Genomic DNA, 24,767 nt, shown 5'->3' with positions numbered 1-24,767 from the left:
GGTCTGGTGTCGGGGCTCTGGCTGCTGTGTGCATTGAGTTTGATGTCAAGAATAGAACAGAAGCAACAGAAGCAATAGAAGGAATTCTGAATAGAATAGCCCATTCGGATGAATATTTGGGCCTAGTGAAGTTTGCATACCCAAAAGCAAACTGGAACCCTTATTCTAGTCATTTCATCCAATAGAGTCAATCATACAAGTCTCAAAGGTAGTTTGAGTTGATGCTCAACCCTGAACAGGATGATGTATATGATAAAAATGATAAAAAAACACACATCCACTTTAAGATTTAAGTCTAGATAGGAAGAGTTTTTTTTTTTATCTACCCAGTTACAGCGGAAGCATACAAACTCTTCAGACTCAGTCAAAACCCTCTATAATTTAGATGTGCCATAGCATTGATGGAGGGGGTTCAACTGAGCCGTCTAGATGCTGTACTGCAAATAAAGTATTGAGAAACTCTAACACTCTACTCTAACGTGTCTTCTGAACTTGTGCCTAAAGGTACTGGGTTGACCTAAGATCTACAGTTTTACATTAGTGAGAAAGTCTCACAGGAAGTTATGGTTTTGGGTTAGGTTGGTTAACTTAATCACAGGTAGTTTGGTATGTTACTCATAAGCTGCCCAGGAGTCGTCCTTCCCATGATCTTTGTATATGTGCACAATTAGAGTGTGTGTGTGTGTGTGTGTGTGTGTGTATTGGGGGTAGGGAGGGAGTCTGGGCAGTGAGTTATCTTCTCTGATAAGAGTGTGTGATTCAGCAGTGTGAATAATTAACGCTGGGCAGAGATAGGGATCTGTAGACAGACACTGGGGTCGGATGCTGCTGGTCTGGATGGATATCAGAACACAGGGCCCTGAGGCAGGGCCAGGCTAGGGGGGAGGTGGCTGCAGCAAGCAGCATTACTCAACCCCAGCCCCAGCCCTGGGCACCCAGACCCAGACCCAGGGCACCATGGTCAAGGTCAGGGGATGATGGATGGACGGACAGACGGACGGACGGACGGACGGATGGATGGATGGATGGCCAAGGCTAACCCAGCATCTCTCACAGACATAGAATCTGACTAGATGACATGTACATGCATTATTATTATTATTATTATTATGCATTATTTCCTGCCCAAATGCAGAACCAATGCTGAAGATATCATCAGCTACACTATTACTTAATTCACGATATGACTTCAATTTCAGACATTATTATTATTATTATTATTATTATTATTATTATTATTATTATTATACATTTTGCAACAAAGTAACACTCCAAGGATCAATAGGAAGTAAACATACAGTAGTTCACAAATTGTTGCACACATAAGACCTATAGTTCTCAGATTCTTCAGGGCTCTCCGAAATACAGCCATGACCAATGGTGGATAATTATATTTGATGACTAGGTGTGGTTGTACATTGCTTTAAAAACACCTGCTGACATATATTTTTCAGTTCATGATAATCAAAAAATTACCTTCCATTACATGTTTTTTTGTCTGAGTGTTTTTGTTCTGTGACTGTGGGGTATGAAAGAGAAGTACTTAATACTTAAGACTATAAAACGTAAACAGAACCCTTAGCTGCAGTACTATTTCCTGAAATGGCTTAGATGGCTGTAATACTAATGCATGAATGAAATAAAGCACTCAGTGACCTTGTTTTGTGTTTTGACAAAATAACCAAAACACATTTTGTATTAGGGTTCTGAGTTAAAAGTTTGCTTACCCCCTGTCTTCTGGTCTTGATGAATACATCAGTGAATACACCAGTGAGTGCCATATCCAGCAGCAGGGTAGATTGGTGTTTGGATTCAGCCAAAATGCTGTGTTCCTCTTGATATTAGAGAAGCCTCTTGTATCTCTTGTCTTCAGAGCTATTACTATTTTGGGTTAGGGTTAGAGTTAGTATTTGAGTGTGTAGTTTTTCACACAACAATTGAGTGGAACTATACTTAAACCACGAAAGGGCTATTAAAAGACATCAGGGCTATTTTATTTTCATAGGAGAGACGTATCAGCTTCCTGAGGTGGATGTGAACACCTCAGAGAAAATTCTACTTTCTCCATCAACATTTTGTGAGCTTATGCAGCAGACTAAGAACACATGCAGCTACTAAACCCACAACCACACTTGAGTGTACATATTGAAGTCTCATCCACTTGCTATGCATGCTGTGTCATTACTAACATTGAAAAGGGGAACACACACCTCAATCTAAACCTCTAAACCACGCAAAGATTCCTAACATGCGGGGACCAACATGCTATTTAACCCACAACATGCATTGTTACATTCATATGCCACACACTCTCACTACACCCATTCATGGGGGTGGTGGAGGTTTTGTGGTGGAATAACCAGCACGTCAGCTTGGAGCCTGTATCCAGGTCATATCACAGCCGGAAAAGACTCTCTGATTATCCCCCCTTATTCATCCCAGTCATTCCTCCTGCTGTGGTGTGGACTCCCCCGAAGATGTGCCTGAGAAGAGCCAAAGCTAATGAGCTACAGTGTTCCAGAATGATGCCGATAGCTAGCAGGGTGTAGCATGGTCTACAGTGGGCTAACTGTTAGCAGCACTCATTCAAATGATAATGCCCAGCATCTCACTTAGCTGCTGCGCGCTAACATTAGATCACGACTCTCTGTAATGCTAATGTAAGGGGGGCTCTCCTAATGTTTTTATTCATGTGTATCTTCACACCTGGTACCTGGTACCCGCAACTCAGGTATACGCAGCTACAGGCTAAAGGGTTTTGTAGGCTGTTGCTCTCAGCAGCAAAGTGGCGGATGGCAAAGAAATTAGATGTCTAAACTGGGAAATGTCAAATGCGTCTCTTGAGAAATGTGAAGGGTTTTGTTGCTATGATGACAGAGCGTTGGTGCTTTCCTTTGCTCTTTAAAACACCAGGCTTGAACAGTGACAATAGTACACATTCATAATGTAAAGGTTGCTATTCTGTGTCATCTTGAGAAGAAAATAAAAGGTTGCTTCCATGTAATTAGAATGAGTAAAACGGACATGCTTATGAACCCATGGTGGTTGTGCCCGACAGCCATCTTTGGTGTACAATTAACATTTTAATAAAGCATCATTAGCAACCAACTTAACTACTCATTCTAATTCTATGGTTGTTCCAGCCATGGGCTCTATATATGGAATGGAGCTCTCAGTGGAGTGTCTCAGAAATGAGAGACAACAGGCCTACCCTCAAGAGGAGACAGTGACAGTGGTGCCCCAGTTTATAAACTGTATTCATATGATCTACTGATAAGTCAATACGGTTGCATTTTAATACATTCATAATGCTGAGTAGCTCTCTGAAGCGTTTTATGAGATGAGTGAGGTGTGTGATGGTTTGAAATATGTATTCCACTTTTGCTTGCCGTATTTGAGCACAGCTCTTGAGTTGACATATTTTCCTCCACTCGAGTGCAGTAAGTGGGAAAAAGTAGAACAAATAACTTTCTCATACATATTCATGCATGAACACCGCCTACACACACACACACACACACACACACACACACACACACACACACACACACACTCAGCAATTATTATCCCACTCATCTCTGGTATAGTAACTGTGAGTTAAGCAGACTGCTCAGCTGATGCTCCATTGATTTCATATGAGCAGGCAGGTATCAGCTCAGCTGTAATTGATGTGGATGCTGACCCTTAGGTTAATGACTGTAGCCTGCGCACCATTATCTACCCTACCCTGCTCTTATCTTTACCTGCCTGGCTTGGCCTCGCCTCGCCTCTCCCATCAGGTCACATGTGAAATAGGATGTGTGGAGTAGTCGTGCATCTGTCTCTCCAGGGTACAGCGGGCGGCGCAGCGTCAAGTAAATGTACCTCTACATCACTCTGGACCTAATCCATCTACATTAACTTCAGGAGGAATGGGGTATTCCCCATTGCCCTCAGTGTCTGAGAGCTGGACAGCCATTCAATTAACAAAAGCCATGCGTTTGTGGCCTGTTAGTGAGGTAGGCTTACAGCTGTCCTAAGGCCTAAAGATATAGGGAATGAAAATGAATGGATGGGAATGTGGTTATAATGACTTGATTGAAATGAACTCGCATGTCAGATAGAGGGAGGCAATTAGCAGGATATGTGGTGTATTACAAGGGACATCTGTAACATGACACATCAGTCACCGAATAATAATAAATTAAACTCGGTGGATAGACTCAAATAAGCCATGCTTGCTCATGTGCCCTGGATCATTTGTAGAGCACAACCACCTGTGTTATGAGTGTATATTAAATTATTTCCACAGATACAGACATAGCAGAGGACCCCTGTTGCCAGGTAATAAGTCAGGCTGCAGCTCCTGGATATCCCCTACTGTGTAAGACAGTCTTTTTTTAGTAGTTAATAACTTTTTTGCCATGTAGCAGTGTGGTGAGCAACTGTCACAACTCAATACATCTCAAAATAACAAAAAATGAAATAGGAATTTAACTATAATTCCAGCCCTTGAACTTCAAATGTTGCTACCATTTCTTCTTTCACTGCTTCCTGTCTCCCCACTTTGCTCCACTGTCTTCTGTCGTACGAACTGGTTCCTCTGTCAGTAACGGACTGGCGTGTGTTGGACAAAGCAGTTTCAATGTAGTGAAGTATATTTTCAAAGTACCGTCAGTTTGACAAACAATATTTCTCTCTTCAGTGTAGTTCAACTTCTTTCCTTGTAAAGTAATTGGTGACTTTGTTAAATACATTTTCAAAGCAGCCTCCCAAACACTGAAGACATGAATACACATAGGTGTCAGCTTCACCTTCAGTCTCTCCTAAATGGATCTGAGAGGACTGCCCAGCCTCTTCTCTTTAATGCATTCCCTAAGGTGTTCTCCATTACAGCAGAGTGTTGTGTGATATGTTTTGATCCTCCTTTGCAATGGCGTCTTTGTTTTCTTTTACTACTCATAGTAACCACTAGGTGGCGCCACTAATCACACATCCTTGCTCTCTGCCAAGAAAAGATACATTCTGGCACTTTAACACTTTATTAACAGACACACAGTATATAGATACTATAGATAAACATAGCCAATCAATGTTTCCGTTCCAAGGTAAAACGTATCCTTTCGCCAAGGCCTTGAGCTACCTTATAAAAATATATATATGTATTGCTCAGCTGCAATAAATGTAACATTGTAAAGTTGATGTTGTCAAAAGAAAACAAATGCCTCAGTTGGTCAGTTTGGGGCTTATGTGTTTTCTGCAGGCTTATGATAGCTACAGGCAACTCTATACTACAGTGCACATGTCCTCAATTTCTCAGTCTGAACATGTTTAGAAAACAATAAAGTTCCCCTTTTCAATCATCCCCTGAGAGCGTACAGAGCTGAATTACACAGACCATTTCAGAATTTGTTGGGCCAACTTTTTAACACTGGTCCCAAGCCTCCAAAGTCATATGGACAAACCATGAGAATCTGCTGTTTGAAATGGGAAGCTCAGAGTCTCTGTAAGCCAGGATGATACCATCTTTGAACTGGGCTGTTTAGACTGACCTGAGATTAAGCTTCCCCTCCTCTGAGGAGAAGAAGGACTGCCAGGAATGAGCACCATTAAACACAGTACACATGTGTGTGCGCACACAGGCATGCACACACACACACACACACACACACACACACACACACACACACACACACACACACACACACACGCAGACACACGCACACTTTCCTGCAAAAGAAGTTGGCTGCCCTCACAGACAGTTTGTCACCTTTGAAACAGCTAAGGGACTTGGAGGCCTAGTGATTTAAAAATGGAAAGGTTTCGCTGTTTTTTCCTTTGCTCTAAGGTCCATTGTGGTGCAATTCAACCACAATGTAAAGTTTAGAGTTTGAGGGAAAAAAATGACTAATCACAGTTGGATGTGTCTGAAAGCCAAAAATATAAATTCCTTTAGCATGGTTCAATGCAAACTCTAACTCTTATCCAAAGAACTGATCCACTAAATATTTAACATGTGACCGCCTGGTATAGAACCCAGGAAGACAACACTCTGCATTCTAAAGTCAACCTTTCATACCACAAGATTGAAATATTATACTTCCACCCCTGGAAAGACATTTGACTTCTTAGCTGCAGGAATGGTTACTTATCACCTGAGGCTTCAACTCGGTGGTGCACAGTGATAAAAAACGTGCCCTGAAAAATGTATGCATTTTCTAGACTTTGAATGGTTTTATGAAATGCCCTCTCAACATGAATACCCTCATGTCTCTATCTTATTGCTCTCTGTGACATGTGGAAATACATTAAGTTGTAGCCTACAACATGGCATGTGTGGGACAGATGAGGTTTGAGGGTGCATCGACCCAGCGGAGGTTTTCAAGAAAAACATTGTCCTTTCAGTTTGGAACCTCTCACAGCAGAACTGTGAAATTATTACATCAAACTGAACGCATCACAAAAACATGCGGGTGCACTCATCTTATGTTGAAGGGCACAACATTTTGATACTTCCATTTGGCTCCAACAACACATGCGGTGCCTTACTAGGACTGCACTCATGAGGCCTCACTCATTCTAAAGGTGGAAGGGGAAAGCAGGTCAAAGGTTAGCTTGGACCCCTTTCATCAACGGTCCAATGGGCTGGGCTGCATTCTTGTACTACTTCTCCAGACAGCTTAAGCGTAAGCACTGCTTTAAGTAACTGTGGAACAGTAACCTCCTCCTCCCAAAAAGAGAATACACAGGAGTAGAACGAAGCTCTCCTTCTGCCCCTCTAATCCAGCAACACCCCCCCCCCCCCCCTTTCATCTCATCTCCCCATCACCACAGCATCGGTGGAATTCGAAATGGGTAGGAACATTTTTTTTTTCCGCCTGTTTTTCTCTCAGCGGCATTTTAACAATCGCATCGTGCAGCGAATGGATCTCTGAGGTTGGACCCGACCTTCATTCCTCTGTGGAGGGCACGCGGGTAAATCCATTTCTCTGGCGACGCGGTTCGCTGAATAACAAATCACGGGGGCAGACGCGGCATTCCCTCTGTTAAAGAAGCCGATTGTAGAGGCCTCTCCCCTCGCAGGACGCCGTGGCGGTAACACTGTTGGTTTATTACTGGTGGAGGAGGAAGACAAACACAGGAGACACGCTGCCTGAGGGGACATAAACACAAACATAAATACATGTTTTGCAGACACACACACACACACACACACACACACATACACACACACACACACACACACACACAAACACACACACACAAAAACACACACACACACACACACACACACACACACACACACACACACACACACACACACACATTCATGCCTGTAGTTCTCAACATGAAGTCACATTATAAACAAAGACCCTGCATGGAAGAAATGAACTTTGGATCCATCTACAAGAGAAACACATTAATGTTGATATTCAGCACACCATGACCTTGACATTTTCTCAATATCATGTAGGGAAAATTCACAACACTATTCCGCCCTCATATCTCAGAGTACAACAATATACAGTATATCTGTTTCTCATTTCCTATGTTTTCTCTCTAACCTAATCATTTTTATGGAATATCAGCCAGCTGTCAGAACCTGTCAAGGCTGTTCATATTTTATAAAACACCATATCTTGTTTCATGACCAACCTAATGTTATTTACACCCTGCAAACAAAATGGCTACAGCTTTGTCGATCCTGATAAGAGGCTGTCTTGCACAGGAACAAAACCCTGATAACCAGGCTGGTGATTTAGCTTATTTATTCCTGCGACCTAGAGGAATACACTGTGTTTCATTACACTGCGTTGTTCCATCATGTACAGACATTCTGATTAACACAAGTACGTCTATCTACAACGGTGTAAGTGCTTCTATAATGCATTATGTTTCTCTGGTGATGTTGAAGAAACATGTGTATTGCTCTGATTTTGGATAGATTGTCCCAACAGTTTGAAAGAGAAGAAACTCTCTATATTTTGTGAGGGAAGTAAATGGTGATCATTAAACGATGAAAGCAGACTGTGTTCTGTCTGAATTCTGAAAAGTTTGGGAAACTAGATATAGAAGGAAACAGTAAAGGAGTATTGATTTGAAGGCTAAGCACACATGGGATGCTGAGGTGCTAAAAGCCTTTTAGAGTCAACGTAGGATCACTGTCTCTTATGCTCTTTCCCTTTCTCCCTCTGCCTCCCCCCCCCCCCCCCTCTCTCTCTCTGCCTGCCCTCCCCCCCCCCTCTCTCTCTCTCTCCCCCCCCTCTCTCTCTCTTTCTCCCCCCCTCTCTCTCTCTCTCTCTCTCACACACGCACACACACACACACCATTTCCAGAGTAATTCTGAAAAGAAAGAATGCTCTTTTGTAGACTTTTCAGTGACACACACAGTGACAAATGCCCACACACAAGGAAGGATACACACACACACACACACACACACACACACACACACACACACTTTATACCCACTGCTGCTACAAATTCTGTATATTCTGAATAATTTATTTAACTGTATCTACTTACTACTGTTACTACTTTTAGTGTTTATATTTACTTTACTTTTTACTTATTACACTGTATTGTGTCGTTGACTGATGTTGTAGAGCTGCTCTGCCTTAAGCATTTTGTTGCATTGTGTCCTTATGTGTGAAGTGATGACAAGTAAGCTTGAACTATGAACTCACTCACACACGGATGACTGAGAATGGGTCACGCATCAGGTTAATAAATAAGTCTTACAGGGTAAAATTAAGCAGTGTGGGGGACTTATAAACTCACCGTCTGCAGGGTTGGTGAGGAGCCAGCTTCACCATAAGCAGTCAGTCACCGGGCCGACTCAACAGTGTGTGAAATTAAGAGGGAAATAGAGGAAGTGGACAGACATCTAGCCCCCCTCTCACTCCCCCTCACCCTTTCACAGACCGCGTCAGACAGTAGCTTATACAACACCCTTCAGAACCACAGACTACTGCTATCACAAACCAACAGGGTTGCATGGAGATCCACTATTTGTCATTCGGTCTGTGACACTAGCATGTATTGTAGACAGACAAAGTTATACTTAATTTCATGACACATAGCAAATATATGTAAGCCTTTCAATGAATAGATCTTGTACCGTCTTATCCTGATAACATACAGTACATGTACTGTATTGCATAGCTTTATATGTTGCATTAAAATCGGATTAATACTAGTATACAGTTACGGGTGAAGTTATAAGTGAAGATCCCTTTTGTAGACCATCATCAAGTGTATTTGATTTAGATTTTTTATTATTTTCTACATTGTAGATTAATATTGAAGACATCAAAACTATGAAGGAACACGTATGGAATTATGTAGTAAACAAAAAAGTGTTAAACAAACCAGAATATGTTTTATATTTTAGATTCTTCAAAGTAGCCACCTTTTGCTTTGACGACAGCTTTGCACACTCTTGGCAAGGTGTGTCCCAGCCTTTGACTGGTACTGTACTCTGTAACTACTCTGCAACTACACTGCGCCAAGATATGTTACCCTGGTACAAGGCCAATACATTTTAAAATGGAGCTGAATGATTGACACAAAGAAGAGTGGGAGAATAACCTAAAGGGAGGTGCAATTAAAGTGTGAAAATCCAAGGTTGTGATCAATATCAGGACAACACTGCAAGATAAATACTGTATCAGTTGTTGACTTGAGTCTTTAGAAGAACACTCACATGTCACTCGATATACAGTGCTGCTTGAAAGTATGTGAACCCCTTGTGCAATTATAGATTTTTTTAGTTTTTACCATGAAATCTTTATTTAATCAGAACTAGTCTTTTTTGTCTGACATAACAGGTTTATATTTACCAATTCATATGTTGGTTTAGAAGAAATTATGTGTGTAGTAGAAAAACTAAATTATAAATAAATTAGTGCAGGTGCATAAATAAGTGAACCCCAAGTTGCATTGGTTAAATCAAGTAGGGAAGTAGGAGGTGGGTAAATAATTGTCTGGGGAAGGCTATAAAATCACCTCAACAAGATTTGAGCTCCATCAGTCCACTGTGAGGCAAATCATTTACAAATGAAGAGGATTTAACATGACAGCAACTTGGCCTAGAAGTGGACGCCCTTCCAAAATATCCCCAAGAGCCACAAGAAAGATAAAAATCAGGTAAAAGCCAACCCAAACATAACATCTAGAGATTTGCAGACCTCCCTTGCTGCATCTCAGCTAACTGTGCATGCTTCAACAATAAGAACACTGAATCAAAATGGTATTCATGGGAGGGTTACTCGGAAGAAGCCTCTGCTCTCAGGACCTGGACGACTCCACATCATTAAGGGAACCAGGAATTCTGAGGTATACCAGGAGATTCTTGAACAGAATGTCAAGCCATCAGTCAAGGAGCTAAAGCTGGGCTGAAAATGGGTCTTCCAACAAGACAACGACCCAAAGCATTCAAGCAAATCTACCAAAGAATGGCTCAGGAGAAAGAAGGTTTGTGTTTTGGATTGGCCAAGTCAAAGTTCTGACCTAAATCCAATCGAGATGCTATGGCAGGACCTGAAGCGGGCAGTTCATGCCAGACACCCCTCAAACCTCACTTAATTGGCTGAATTCTGTAAGGAGGAGTGGGCAAAAATCCCTCAAAACGGATGTCAGAGACTGATTAGTGGCTATATGAGACGTTTACTCCAAGTTACCACTGCTAATGGAGGTGCCACAAGCTATTGACTGAAGAGGTTCACATATTTTTGCACACATGAAATCTGAGTTTTTGTTGAAAAAAAATATATATTTCTTTGTTTGTGTCCTTTATTTGGAATGTTTTTATTACACATTGGGGTTTAGATAAGATTTTATAAGTTAATTTCAATATTTTATACAAAAATAATGACCATCCCTGTAGGGTTTGCAAACTTTCAAGCAGCACTGTATTTACAATCAGGAGAAGTGTAAGATATTACAGCAATCAAACTATGAATAGAACATTTCACTTCTAAGCAGCAGAGAAAGGAACTAATCTCTATAGCCAATAACAGTTTGATTGCACTCACTGCAAGGTGCATCCTGAGCATACTGATGATATAGTATGTCCAGTTTCTTTTACAGCTACAAACAAATACATCAACAACACATTCTAAGAGTAACATTAAAAAACAAATGTTGATGTCTGATGCCTGATAAAATATAACTATAAACTTTATAGACTCCTGTCAACACAACACTACAAATGTTCACTGGGGAAGGGAAATGATGATGGTCTACACACGGTACCTTCACTTATAACTTCATTAGTAACTGTATACTAGTATTAATTAGATTTTAATGCAACATATAAAGCTATTTGCATGATACAACGTATGTAATAACACTGCAATAAAAATAGACAACTTTTGTCAATGTGTCTACTTATGTCTACTCTAAATGTTATTTACAACATCTCAAATACCTCTTCCACGCAGCTTAGTATGTTAATATGGGGGTATGTTTGTGAGTTGGAAACTAAATCCCTCTTTCTGGGACCCTAGCTCTATGAATGAAGGGAGGAGCTACATTTACATACGAAACGTCTGGGATCGAATGAAACTATTATTAAAGACATTCTGAACAGTAGCCTAATGATAAAAGAGGCAGTTGCCAAGGTAACATGTAAAATAGTCAAACTGTGAGAACTGTTGGAGGAAATGGGACTTGACTTACGGGCACAATAGAAGGGAATATAAACCTTTTATTCATTATTTCATGATGTATTACATGTTTTGTTTAGTTGTTAGATGAAAAGTGAAATATTGTGAACCGTCCAAGAATACTTATTTTATTGGACCTCGTCTGGTATAGGTGTCCATTAGTGTAAGCAAATACAAGTGAAATCAAATAGATGGTCAGAGCAAACATAGAACAATCCATTACTGGCTATGGATAGATTGCAAAGGCAGCAGCATATGACCATCTGCAAAAGGGAATTCATATGGAAATTGCAATGAGAATATTTACCGTAGAGGTGAGGTCATACATATATATCACACCATATACTGTTCTTTTCTCTATGGTTGAAGCTACATAATCACTCCTTTGGTGACAGATAACAATGTTATTGAATTGGGAGTGGGACCTCGAATCAGCAACATAACCCACTAGCGGCGCTAGCAGCAGTCTTTACAACACTCAGCATGACCTTGCAGTGAAATCAGCAATTTCAGTATTTTTCTTTTCGAGAACTATGACTAAAACGCAACAGTGAAAAGTAACATTCAAACTGACTTCTCAAATAAAATCTTTCTATTTTAAGCAATGAAATTGGGACAGCGGTTTTCCGTAGACAGACAAGGGTGCACAGTGGGCCCATAAAGGCCAGGATGAGTTTGTGTTATGATTCAGCGTAGTGCGAGGGAAGAGCCCATATAAAACCACATAGTCCAATCCCATTTTCTGAGAGACAATTGATGTCTCTGAGTTAGCGGGCAGATGCCTTTGCTGCTGGTTGGCTGAAGATCCCCCATTGGCTACTGACAGTACCATATGAAAATAACCCTATCACTTCAGAATCCCTTGAGATGGAGGGATATTGACAGAGGAGAAAAACGAATGGGATTCTATTGACCTATGGCGAACTGTATAATGTTACAAAATCAGATCAATGTCCTCACTCTTTCTTTGCTTGTCTCTGGGGGCTTTTAGTTGGAGCCAAGAGTCAGTAGATAGAAAACATTGACAGATGTGGCCAAAAGTGTTCTCAAACACTTCAGTGCTAGCAGTTGAACATTTTGACCTGTAAAAGCAAAGGACCTCGAGTCACGCTGACATTTGTATATTGATAATTTCGCTTTGAATTTACTGAGGGAAAACATCCAAGAAATAAAACCATTGCATAATAGCTTTACAGACCTTGCTGGTGGGTTCTTCTCAGGGTTTTACTTTCAAAAACATGCATAGCCATTTTGTAAAGTACCCACCTTATTAATAATACTTAGATGTTTCACTTGATAAAGAAGTGGACCTGGGTCGAAAAAGTATTTGATTTTTTTCAAACACTTTGAGCATTTGCTTGGGCCTGCCTGGAGTGCCAGGTGGATGAGGTTTGGAATTGTGAAACTCCATTCCATTAGCTACATTCCGCCAGACAAACTCAATTAAGCACAGCAACGTGGAAATGCTACAACACAGCTCATACAGATCTCATGTAGATCTCATGGACTTTTACAACATCTGAGTCCAATCAAATCCAATGTTAACAAAGTATAATGCAAGTTTTAAACAAAAGCATCTCTATAGTCTTACTCTGTTGAGCATTTGTTTGTAGGATGTCCAAATAGCCACGGGCTTTGAATTATAATGTTGTATCTGCTTTGTTTGGTTGTAAAAACTCACAGCATAATCCTTGTGGATAAGTGCTTCAAGCTGAGAGTTCTCAGTATGACATTGTACAAGAGTAGAAACTGTACCAATACATCATTTTGCAAATCATGAAAATGAAATGAAAACCATACTAATCACGGGTTGTGTTCAGAGGAAAGCGTTCACAATACATTTGAGTAATGTTGTATTCGACTCACAATAATTAAAAAAAAAGATACAAAATGCAGAAAGAGGTGAGTATGGGAATGACAGCTTTACCCTGTGCTTTTACCACCTCTCAATTGTTATGGGTCAATTAGCGAGAAGATTGAATTACCATTCCTCTGGTGGGAGGTGATATGTAAATATTACAAGTCATTGGATCTCAAGACTCTTGGGTGAAGGGCTATCGTCAATCTTGAAACCAACCAACTGATTTTCCTCCTCAGGGAACCTTATGGTAGGGGAAGATTATTTTTTCCCTCAGGTACCTGTGATTTAGAGCTCACCAGTAACGAGCCATCCCCTCCCACCTGTTTCCCATTTCCTTGATTTGACATTTGAGGCTATGAGGTGCTTTGGAGTAATGTCTATGACCACATACGTGCTACCAACTTGTGGCTCGACAACCAGAGTTATTAACAGCAGTCACTCCCTTCACTTCTTATTCTGCACATGCATGCATACCAGAGGGGAGGAAACGCTGCTGTGTGTATGAGAAACAGGACTTCCTCCTCAATGAGGGTACTGCACAATCTTGAAATAAGATAGCCACTGACCATCAACTACCAGGTGACCTAGTCAACTCCAGTTGTCATACACACACGCATGGCTTTTCTCATTTGCATAGTAACTGAAAAGAGGACTGACAACCGGATTTAGGTGTAATGTGTAAAGCAAACATTGGAGACTCAAGTTGAATTATAGGAACATAACGGGATGATCAATTATATGTTTTGGATTATATTACACTGTATATACAGTACATTGTTATTGTATTGTGTTGTATTTCGACTGAAGTTTCTTTTGGAAGCATCAGGCTTCGTAAAAAGTTGTTGGACTGCTGTAAATACAGTAGCCCTACAGTACCTCAGGCACAAAGTCAGTTTCAGGGAGTGGCTGGCAAACACCTCTCACACAGCGATACTCTATAAAGCAGAGAAGGGGAATGATGAAAAGATGTTTTCAGGGCAGAGTGAACAGACCCACTGCCAGCTGCTTTAGCTGCTGAAAACCCTGGACACTCTAAATGTGGCTGCGTATCCCTCACCCACCTGGAACTGAAGTGTCCCCCTAGCACATGTTTTCAAGACCAAAACAAGGCTGTTTGAGGACATGCCATGTGGTTCCAGTCAGTAGTAGCTCTACAATTTCAAATAAAAAGACAAAAAAGGACAGAAAAAAAAGAGAGGAATGTTTAACTGTGTTGGAATGCTGTTCACGAGTGGACTTGCATCACTGTGCTCTTTATTTTATCATTTGTCATTCAGCTTTGATGGGAACCAGATGCTACATGAAGAGCCAGTATCTCCAACCATGTCTGTTTGTAGTGGTAGCCGTCTGGACATGTTTCATTGACAATAGAACCACGCTTTCTAACAAAGAGTTACAAATAAAATGTAACTGTATAAGGAATTTGCAATGTCCAAAAAAACTCTCTTGTAAATGTCTAAGGCAAATAAGACCATGTCTCTCTCCGCCGTTTGTCTCTCTCTGCCGTTTAAAATTACAGTCCTTTAAAAGAGGCAATTTGGGTTAATCTAGGCCCTAGCAACTATTAAGACTTTGTGAATTCCTCGTAAGTCCAATCAACTGTGGAACTTATTAAATCCAAGTTGTACAGTCGCACATTTCCTTTAACATTACCCAATTAATCCGAGAGACATAATTAATTTGTCTTTCGGTCCTCCGTGCTGAGAGGGGGTGGTACACCAGCAGAGTGTACACTAGTGCCAAATAAACGGCGCTGGCACTTTTCCTGGTGCGTCCTCCCCGCCAGATTCTATGGTCTCACTCACTTGGGACTTTTTCCCTTTTTTTAGCCACATCACACGCACACACGCACACACGCACACACACACACGCATGCGCGCGCACACGCACACACACGCACACGCACACACACACACACACAGCCCCCTGGAGAGAGTGAGCCCTAGCTATCTGTGGGCCCAGTCATGCTCTACACTGACAGAGGTGTCTGGTAGCAGCGGGACTTATCCCTGGCCACGAGGGCTTATTCCTCAGCCAAGGAATGCCATGCCAGGGAATGGCTGATAACAGAGCCCAGCAATGACTGAATCGCACTGCAGTCTGACTGTGCCAGAGATGAAGGAGTGACTGCAAATACATACATACATCATAAGCTGCGAGAGCTCTGCCTTTTGCCTTCGGTAATGACATATCCATTTATGTTTCATTAGTTCTAAAAGGGTAAATAGGATTGAGAAGACAGCTCAGAGAAAAAACGAAACCACGTTTTCTATTTAATGCGTGTGTTATTTGTTGTGATGTCAAGTTAGGAAATGAAAATGCTCAAAGATATAATAACCATGCAGGGAAATTGATGATTTGTGTGCAAATCCTGTCTCCCGCAGGAGGAAAATAACTTTGAGCTATGGGCTATATTTAATTAAGGTGATTTCATTTATATATTAACCTAGTCTCATGCCAAAATAGCTATCTGTGACTACCTGAATCAGAGGGAAATATGGTAGGGGGATCTTGAATCCTCCTTGAATTTTTGGAGTCCAGTGGACTGGGCGGTATGCCGAGTTTCAGTCAGTGATGACAAGGTTCTTACCGGAATCTCCAGTCCCTAATCCACCAACTGTTTTTCCTGGGTTCCCACAGCAACTGGAGGAAGATGGGAGTCTGAACATTCCCAATATGTTCTTTGAAATCCTATTGCATCGCACTGCATTTGACTGCGGTTACTGAGAGCGTAGGTATTCTCATCTGCAGTAACGGCCTGGGTTAATGCAAATAAGTGGCAAGTGTGAGAGGAGAGGGGATGAATGAGCCAAAAATAAGGGATAAAGAAATTAAATAAATCAACTGTGCTATCATGTTTGATATAAAGAAAATGTTTATAGTATGGTCTTCAGTAATTCCTTTCTAGTCATTTAGTAAAATGCAACAGTATTGTCATTACAAAAGAAATATCCCTTGCCTCTTTGAATGATGTAATTAGTTTTTCTTACAATCAAAGAATTCTTCATCTACAGTAATTACTTCAATTACTGTGATTGAAGTTCACCATCTGATCTCTTTGCCAACTTTGTTCAATGATGCACATAAAAGCCACAGATAAGGGTGAGAATCTTCTTAAAACTTTTCATTGGGCGACTGTCCTCATCTCAAGGTTACCCTTTCTAAGCACAGCTCTGTCTTTGTTGGTGAATGTCACTATTGAATATGGCTCACTGAAAATGCTGTTCCAGAGTGGTCGATTATTTTCAATGTTCCCGTAAGATTAGAACTGCTGTGTCTTTTCACTGAGTTTTCCATCTGAAGGGTATTATGAGAACTGCTTTGACATTGGTTTGAGGACACACAGAATGATAAGTAGCAGTTCATATGGACTCTTTTATGTTCTCAAGAGTATGAAGTTATGTGACAAATTAGGTCTTTCTACAGTGCATTCGAAGTATTCAGACCCCTTCACTTTTTCCACATTTTCTTAGAATAAGTTACAGCCTTGGATTCAATTAATTTTTTTCCTCATCAATCCACACACAATACCCCATAATGACAAAGTGAAAACAGGTTTTTAGAAATGTTTGCCAATTTATTAAAAATAAAAAACTGTAATATCAAGTATTCTGACCCTTTGCTATGACATTCGAAATTGAGCTCAGGTGCATCCTGTTTCCATTGATCATCATTAAGATGTTTCTATGACTTGATACCTTTGATTGGCCAATACCATCCCTACGGTGAAGCATGGTGGTGGCAGCATCATGCTGTGTGGATGTATTTCAGCGGCAAGGACTGGGAGTCTAGTCAGGATGGAGGGAAAGATGAATGGAGCAAAGTACAGAGCGATCCTTGATGAAAACCTGCTCCTGCTCTCAAGACTGGGGCGAAGGTTTACCTTCCAACAGGACAACGACCCTAAGCAAACAGCCAAGACAGGAGTGGCATTCAATTGAACCTTTAGCAGACTTTGTTGGATATTTTGAAGCTGGCAACTGTAAGCACTGTGCTATTATCTGTTGCTATGTGGCCTTGCATCTTAAGGAGGAAAAGTAGCAATAAACATGACCCTTTTGTTATGTTTCTCTCTAAGGAAACATAAAATGGTGAGAAAATATAATGGTATAAACAGTCAATTCTACTTCTTATCGAGCTGTGCTTCTAAATCCCACATTGATTTAGTTGGTTGGTCTGACCCACAAAGTTTGTGTGTGTGTGTTTCTTACTTCTGCTGGGCTGGGCCTCACACATTGAATGGACAAACAATCTATTCTAATTAATCTGCATCCCTAGTTACCAGAGAAGGGGGTTGCGCTCCATTGGATCACATCATCCTATGAAAGGTCCAGAGTGGATGATTGTAATTCAGAGGAAACAAGCTCTTCAAAAACAGCAATAACTGACTGGCAGTGAAGAGCGGGGGTGGGGGGAAGACGTTATCCAGAATATTCCATGGTCAGCTGTGCCATGGCAGGGAGGATGCACCAGGAAAAGTGCCAGGCCATTAATTTGGCACTAGCATACACGCTGCTGGTTTACCACCCTCTTTCAGCACGGAGGACTGAAAGACAAATTAATTATGTGTCTCGGGTTAATTGGGTAATGTTAAAGGAAATCTGTGACTGTAAAACTTGGATTTAATAAGCTCCACAGTTGATTGGACTTACGAGGAATTCACAAAGTCTTAATAGTTGCTACTTTAATGTTCAATAAAGTGTGAGCTTTCAGAGTTACAATGTGGCAAACTGCCTTAAGACTTGTTCTCAACAGAGTGTGAGAGAAAGGTTGAGCCAGTCCTTGTTATCATGAATAGTTTCGATGTCAAGGTTAACCTCCCCTTTCTGAGAGCACTTTGCTCGGTAGGCTAACGTTTTCGTAGCAACTGTGAACAAGCTCTTTTCTCAAGTGGTCCCCTCTAATGGGTGTCCGATGCTTGTCCCTCAATGACACCTTTCATTCTGGAGACCCTTTCAGTGACCAGAGGAGAGGATTTTTACCAGACAGGAGAGTCCTCGTTTGACCTGGTAAGGTCACTGATGGGAGGTCATCTGCTGGAATTTCCAGGGGGAGGGGCATCTGCTGGATGCCTTCTTCAAAGAAAAAACAGCTCGACTGAAAACACAGTTTGCTAAAGCTTTCTGCCAATGCCCAATGGCAAACACAGTGAGCTGATAATCTTCTACAAATATCCCCCCCCCCCCCATCTCTCTCACCCTCTCTCTTTCTCCCTCCCTCTCTCTCCATCCCTTTCCCCTCCATATCACTCTACCTCCCCCTCCCCCATGTCTGTGACCTGTCCGAATCATGGCTGTTGATAGCATTTCTCAACACTATCCACAAAACCATATGTGACCCTAAAGGAAGTTAGTGAGGGTTTCATCCCCACTGTGACAGTGAAGAGGGAGGAATGCTTTGGTCTGCATTAAGGGGGCAATGAGGTCACCGGTCTGTCTGCAAACTCCTGAGAGGGTTTGACATGAAACTAGGCCACAATCACATTCTGAAATAGCTAGTTCTAGGAACTTAAAATCATTGAGAGGCGCCAGTGCTGATCGTTCCATAGTGCCACTGCCAAATACGATTTGAATGAAATTTAGTGTGATCGCACCCTTGGACATAAACAACTTCTCTTTCGATTTAACACAGTTCTTATTTTGTTTACCTACCTATCCTTCCACGCTCATTTTTCATTATATTTGCACTCTTTTTACCTCAAATGTAGTATGCCATAATTTACAATACAGTCATGATTGTCTTCATGATATCTCACGTCGGTGGAGTAAAAGAAGCAACAGCTGTTTTGCTATTTTGTACATTTTTTGTAAATATTTTTTCTTACATATTGTTTTTTATGTCCCATGCACCAACCTCACCAAGTCAATTTCCTGTATGTGCAAATATACTTGGCCAAATAAAAGAATTCTGATTCTGATTCTGATTCTGAAACAACCATCTATTCTACCCCACTACACTCAGCACCTTTTACAACAGAGGCAACTATCTAGAACTATCTTGACAGCTGTTGAAGGGTTCTGCTTCAGCACTGGCTTGGATGTGTGCAGTGTGGCTGAACAGGACACATAAGTCTCACACGTTATGAGAAAAAACTCATCTCACCACATGTCGAAAAGGTTCAAGTTATTAACTTGGTGGACATCTTCATCTGATACCGCACTGCCAACTGTGTGACAGCAGTACAGGCTGTCTGTCGTATCAGTCTAAGTTGGATCATCTTTTACAAATGCTTTCTTCTTTGTTTAATTATGAATTTGAGGCGAAATATATGGCATACCATGAACAACAGATGTAGAGATGAAAATATATGGTTATTGATCAGCAACGCAGGACAAGTAATAATAAAATACATCTTTATTACTATGTTAATCCTTCACTTTAAAAAATCTATTTTTTTACAGTATACACTTCACAAATAGTAACTCATGATGTGTACATAGCATGACCATAATACTTGTTTGACCCTTAGTTTAAGGATCTGTTGAGTAACAAAAAGAACACATTATATCGTATTTACTCTGAATGAATGTGCCTGAAAATGAACAAACAAAATATAGCAGCAAATAGAGACCCTTTAAAACACTGAATCACTGTCAGACAATAACTGTCTGTGTTACTGTATTCATCAGGGCCATTACATTTTCTTCGTTTTTATGGTCAAATGAGTGTTCAAATACAGTAAACCAATTCAGATGCATTTAACATATGCATCTGACACATTAACACTGTCTGACCTTTGAATACCTTTATCAGTGATCACTGCATTTCTTTGAACGGATTTCCAGCCTAATAGCCACACATGTCTTCCATTAGATATACAGAGCGGTGTGGACACCAGGTTAAGAGCCATATGAAAGACCAAATTAAGGGAACATTTCACAAGATGTTCACCACGACTCAACAGCAAGTTATAAGTTGTCTTTGTTGACTAAATAGCCAGGAAATATAAAACAAATTCATGCAAATAACTGAGAAAGTAGCCTTTTATCGGACCAGGAAGTAATATGCAAGAATGATGAAATCCTACGATGGCCATAGTGCTTTGCGACTCCCAGCCAGCCACGGAGGCGTGCCTAAGCTAAGATGCATGTTAGTGTGATGTATGTGCTAGTGCAGTGCTTATGGGTGTAAACAAACCAGGCAGTAGCTAATTCTGGAACGGTAAGCTCACTCCTCCCTAAATCTCCTTGCAGTTTTCAAAACCCTGTAATGACCCATAAATACGTCACTCAGGGTGAAATCCTGAAAAAAAAAACTAGTGATAGCTAGCTTTTGATCTACAGAACGTAAGCTGTTTTCATGGCCACACGTTCGTAAGGTGATCTGGACAACAATTTTGAGGTCAAAAATTGGTGAAGTGTCCCTTTAACTTGTACCAACATGCGATGAATGAAACCCTCAACCAAAACTGTCTGTCCTGATGTTTTCCCGACCAGAATGCCGCCACATGTTCTTCAAATAATAAAAAAATATATCTAGCTTAAATGTCGCTTTAATAGTTTACATTAGATTCAGCCTCGGTTAATTTACATGAGAAGCAGAACTGCTTGTTAATACTAACCCGACTGAAACAGACTCTGTTATTGTGTTATGTATGCAGATACAGCCTGAAGCACAGAATCATCAGCTCCCGCTCAGTTCCAGTTGAACGTTCGGCCGACCAGCTCAAAAAACTTCCTGTTAGGTTCATGAAAGAAGCGATACAGTTTGTGGAGGATGGCAGGGGCCACGTGCGGGTGGGCCCTGCCTTTAGAGTCGTGTAAACAACGCTCGCGTCCGTGGTCCCTCAGGCAGTAGAAGCCTTTGGTCTTATTAAAGTAGAAGTTTGAGGCGTTTATCTGCGGCTCCAGTTTTAAGAATCTCTCCACCCTCTTCATCTCAGGGAACGGATCCCTGATGAGCTTATCCCCGTCAACGACATGGATGCTGTCCAGGGGGAAGTAACGCAGCCAGTTCTGCATGTGTAAGTAGTACAAACTGCGGTTGAGGGCTTTGTATCCCAGGTTGATCTCCCCATCCTTCACCAAAACCGACTCGATGGGCTGGTAGCGCTTTTGCTTCTGCAGGCGGTTGTAGAAGACCTGGGTGTAGTCCGACAGGACCCTTTCCGTGGGGTCTCGGAGGATGAGCAGCAGCTTGATGTTGGGGTTCAGGTGGTGGATGCGCTCAGGGACCTTACTGGAGGTGAAGTAGGCGGGGGTCTTCTCCACTGTCAGCTGGTCTGGGAAGGCGAAGGGCATCTGGCTGAGGTACCAGGGTAGCCCCTTCTGGAAGTGGCTCTCCCAGTCGAAGAAGTGCACCTCGTTCTCCGCCGCCGCCACCGTGCTGTGGAGGCTCAACATCTCGATGAGTGCCCGCGTCCCGCCTTTCCTCACCCCGATGATGATGATCTGGGGGAGCTGCTGCGAGGTGCCGTTGGGGTGGCCCGTGGCCCCCGTGTCATTGAGGAGCAGTGGCGGGGACGGGTAGATGGGGGGCAGAGGGGGGTCTGCGGGCCTGGAGGGGTAAGGGGGGGACTGCAACGCGAAGAGGAGCAGCCCGAACAGAAAGGCCGCCATGAGGGAGGTCCTGAACCTGGTGGATTTCAGCCTGGCGAGAGCAGCAAAACTGTATCCCACATTGAAAGAGCAGCTGCCGGAGAACTACGGTCCAGGTGAGAAAGAATGAACTGTGCCTCCTCTCTGTCGATTACAGCAACACTGTAAGGGGAAAACAAAACAGAGGTTGCTGATGTCTGACATAGTAGCTGATAAACCAAAAATAGCTAATAATATTTCTGCCTGGTACAGTGAAGACTATATAAAAAATACAGAGTATATAACACTATGCCTTAGATTAGAATATGACTGCATGTTTCCACAAACTAAAATTCATCACCAGTGTATGCATGTGTTTCAAATTAGTCTAAGACAGCTCTGTAATTTTGTCCGCAATTCTTCGTTCACAAGTGATATACCTCTCCAATGTCATAATAAAACATGTTCTGCAAGGCTAAATAATTATTTGCCTACGAAATCAATCCATATTGCTAGAGAAATGATAATTAAATAACGCAGAATGACTAATCATGTAGTGTTAATTAAGTAAGCATCGCAAAATCAAAGTCGCTGGAGGAAAATAGAGCTGTATCTATAGACGGAACGTCAACTAAAGCACATCTTGATGTTGTTGCATATGCATGTTAGACAAATAAAGACAAATGTGAGAACATGGTCAAGTGAAAATAGCTAGAGAAGAAATGACACTGAGTAAATAAAAGTTGGCAGGAGAATTCACAGAAATACACGTTTGAAATATGTCTGACGGTTGCAGACTTTGAGCAGGCTTTTGTACTTTCATATTTTTATCGGCATTCCTCGCATGCTTGAGACAATGTAAGGTAGCAATGCATTCCTCGTACGCACTTGTTTCACCTTGTTTCAACTCTACTAAAGGAATGCAATAAAATGTATATTCTTACCTTGAAGTATGGTCGTCAGATCGAAATACAATTCATGTCGGACTTGTTCGAAATGAATACTTCGCGTTTAGGTAGAGACAGTCCTTGAACAATTACGCATGTGATCCAGACACATGAAAACCCGTCAATATTGCTGCAGCTTCTCTACGACGGGCAACATCGCCTGTACGTCTCTTCGTGGTGAGTGTTCCTAGCTTGTGTGATTCCTCTGGTTTTTGAGTTTCGTCTGGATAACGTAAGCTACACACACGCCTACATTACGCACGCGGCCGACCACTCCCCCCCTGTGTGACTCAGACGTAACTGATAATGTTACCTTGAAATTAAACATAATAATAATCAATTAATAAGCAACATAGCTTTCCCGTGAAATTCAGGGAAAGGACCAAAGGGCAAGTCAATTAATCAAATAAACATGTGTTCATGAAAGTGCGCTGTACAGGAAATACATATACATTAGGCTACAGCTTTGAATACAAAGAACACAATCAGTCACTGTGCGGGGGTAGTCACAGCACATTACGGGAACCCGTTCACGCTAACCCCGATGTGGACAGTTTCCAGGCAGAGGCAGAACTGTCATCTATTCCTTTCTCACACTCTTTTGTCCATGATACTTGGGATCCAAATAAAACTCTACTTTTTATTGGTGGTGACTTTGACCAGACGTGTTTGCAGGCACTTACTTAGCCTTTGCTGTTGGAAGACACATGATACATAATTAGATGCTCAAGTCCCTATTTCCTGTGGATCAGTCAGGAGTGTATACTTAGGATGGGAAAGTTTGCGTGTGAGAGGGTGATTTCTAAAGTGTGGTAAGAGAATGTGTAGTTATTTTCTTTTCGTTATTGTCACATGTATAAGAAGAAAAAAATGCTTCACTGTCCCATTACTCACGCAGGGCACTGTGTATACTTTGTGAATAGTCAATAGTGTCATGTTGGTGAGTATGTGTGATCGAGAGTTAATGGTCAACAGGATATCGGATCGTTCATCAGTCTTATGGCTGTGGGGTAGAAGCTGTCACAGAACCTTTTTCTCTCAGGCTGGGCACTCGGTAACATCCGCAAATGGGAGCAGGGTGAACAGACCGTGTCTGAGGTGGCTGTAGTCTTTGAGGATGTGTCTTTGAGAGCAGGGAGCGTGGCTAAGGATGCAGCCAGCCAGGTCCAACCCTCTGTGTTTCCAAAGTCCACGCTCAGCTCCTTGGTTTTGCTGACGCTGAGAGAGAGGTTGTTGTCCTGGCGCCACGATGACAGGGCTCTTATCTCCTCCCTGTAGGCTGTCTCCTTATTGTTAGTGATAAGTGTGTCATCAGCCAACTTAATGACGGTGTTGGAGGCTTGCGTGCCCATGCAGACATGGGTGTACAGGGAGTACCAGTGGGGACTAAGCAAGCAGGCCTGGGGGGGCCCCCGTGTTGAGAGTAACTGCGGAGGAGGTGTTGTCGCCTATCCTCACCACCTGGGGTCTACCAGAATCCAGTTGCAGAGGGAGGTGTTCATCTCCAGGGTGCTGAGTTTGGTGACAAGCCTGGAGCGCACAGTAGTGTTGAATGCTATAGTCTGACATATTGACAGTAGCGGGTAGGTCCCTTGGCAGAAGAGTCATATAACCTAGAGCAACTGTGCCTGAGCGTCAGTGTTATCGGCCTAATGTTGAATGGGAAAATCATAATACTTGGGCTGCTGTTAAAATCATCCCCTCATCAAACTGAGCAGGGCTAGACTCAGTCAAATGTAGTTAGAATTGCATTGGACCTCATGGGTGGAAAAGAATGAGAAGAATTTACATCAA

At 41.8% G+C, this 24,767-nt stretch overlaps 1 protein-coding gene across 1 annotated transcript; it reads right to left on the bottom strand.

Annotated features, from left to right (window-relative positions):
- Window positions 1-19,846: 19,846 nt before the first annotated feature.
- On the bottom strand, window positions 19,847-23,155 carry hs3st1 (heparan sulfate (glucosamine) 3-O-sulfotransferase 1). Its single transcript, XM_083686529.1, has 2 exons — window positions 22,971-23,155; window positions 19,847-22,209 (listed from the first exon to the last, which is right to left on the bottom strand). Exon 2 carries the CDS (start codon window positions 22,066-22,068, stop codon window positions 21,145-21,147), a length of 924 nt encoding a protein of 307 aa, XP_083542655.1. The 5' UTR covers window positions 22,069-22,209; window positions 22,971-23,155; the 3' UTR covers window positions 19,847-21,144.
- Window positions 23,156-24,767: the final 1,612 nt, after the last annotated feature.

This window comes from Argentina silus (assembly GCF_951799395.1).
Source record: "Argentina silus genome assembly, chromosome: 15".
NCBI lineage: Eukaryota > Metazoa > Chordata > Actinopteri > Argentiniformes > Argentinidae > Argentina > Argentina silus.
Note: the sequence above shows the minus strand (reverse complement) of the source record. Positions and strands in the feature narration are given on the sequence as shown.